Genomic DNA, 1269 nt, shown 5'->3' with positions numbered 1-1269 from the left:
CCCCCCTCTCTCTCTCTCATAAACCATTCAGCCCTTAAACAGCTTTGTAATATTATGCTATCCGCAGCTGCACGCAAAAGACGTGTTAAGATTCCCGTGGGTGGGGGAAAGGGGGAGGGTTCTTTTTCATTAGGTTTGGTGTTTTTGTAGGGATGTGATTTATCCCCCCTGTAGCCTGGATTATCCTTGGCGGTAAGGGTTAAAGCAGTCCGCATCCTTGACAATGAGATTTTTTTTGTGGGGGTGGGGTAATTTTTTTAAACGGCGTTTGCAGCTGCATAAGGTCATACGAGCACTCGGGACACATTAAACGCTAGTTCAGTTTGAAAGGAAATTTGAATTTTGTCCGGGTGGCGACCGGAGCCTACTCATATTAACTTTAGGACCACCAATGGATCTTTAACTACGTGTGCAACTTGCACACAGGACCTCCGAGATTTTTTCACCCTTATCCGAGAAGGATAGGTGTTAGATCTTACCTACCATAACATCACGGGTGTGGCTGAAAGACTGCAGAGCTGTGGGAAGGAGCCCAGGAGTAGCAGTAGAAAGGCTGCAGAAAAAGTCTGGAACCCTGATGAGGGGGCAGAAAGAGAAGAGGAAAGCAGACAACAGAACATGGTTAGAGAGCAGGTAAGGAGCGAGATTTTTAAAAAAAGACAAATTTTAGAGAAGAAAATTTTTCGCACCTGGGACCTATTGAATGAGAGGCAAACACCGTAACCTCTATACCACGAAAGCCCCTAATCAAAATTCTGCGATGGGCTGTGTTTGATGTTTTAAGTATGTTACTTATTTTATTGTAATGTTTATTTGTCATTGTTGTAACATTCTCTTTTAAATTTATTTCTTTTGGGCTTTTTTGTTGTTGTTGTTGGCATGGGTGTCCTTTTCAAAATGATGTATTCCCCAGACAGCGGCAAGACTGGCAACGTTATTTTATGAATTTAGGAAGGCTAAAGAGCGACTTGAGGACGTATACCAACTGACCAAAGACGCTACCAAGACCGGGGCAGTACTTCAAGGCAATAGGGTGTCCTTCTCTCATCCAGTTCTCGGTCAACTGGGAGGCAAGGCGCAAGGTTGGTGTATTGTTCAGTCCTATCATCTGTTGGCGAGACAGTACGTTTTCTGGCCCTATCCTAGTTTATATTATTCCATACAGATAGAGACAGCAATTTTGTTGTTGTAGCATTTTAAAAATATTTTTTTTCCTTTTTTTTTTGGTTGTGTTTTTGTTAGTTGTTGTCGTTGGGTTTTTTTTTGTTT

At 42.3% G+C, this 1269-nt stretch overlaps 1 protein-coding gene across 1 annotated transcript in view; it reads left to right on the top strand.

Moving 5' to 3' along the window:
- The window catches only part of LOC101846055, a gene marked incomplete at both ends in the record, with an annotated part of 4877 nt that extends 3795 nt beyond the window's left edge, over positions 1-1082 (top strand). Inside the window, 1 exon segment of the mRNA XM_013091268.1 lies at positions 914-1082. Coding sequence (XP_012946722.1) covers positions 914-1082 — 169 coding nt within the window.
- Positions 1083-1269: the final 187 nt, after the last annotated feature.

This window comes from Aplysia californica, unplaced genomic scaffold, assembly GCF_000002075.1.
Source record: "Aplysia californica isolate F4 #8 unplaced genomic scaffold, AplCal3.0 scaffold00030, whole genome shotgun sequence".
Lineage (NCBI taxonomy): Eukaryota > Metazoa > Mollusca > Gastropoda > Aplysiida > Aplysiidae > Aplysia > Aplysia californica.
This window is presented reverse-complemented; position numbering and strand designations above follow the sequence as displayed.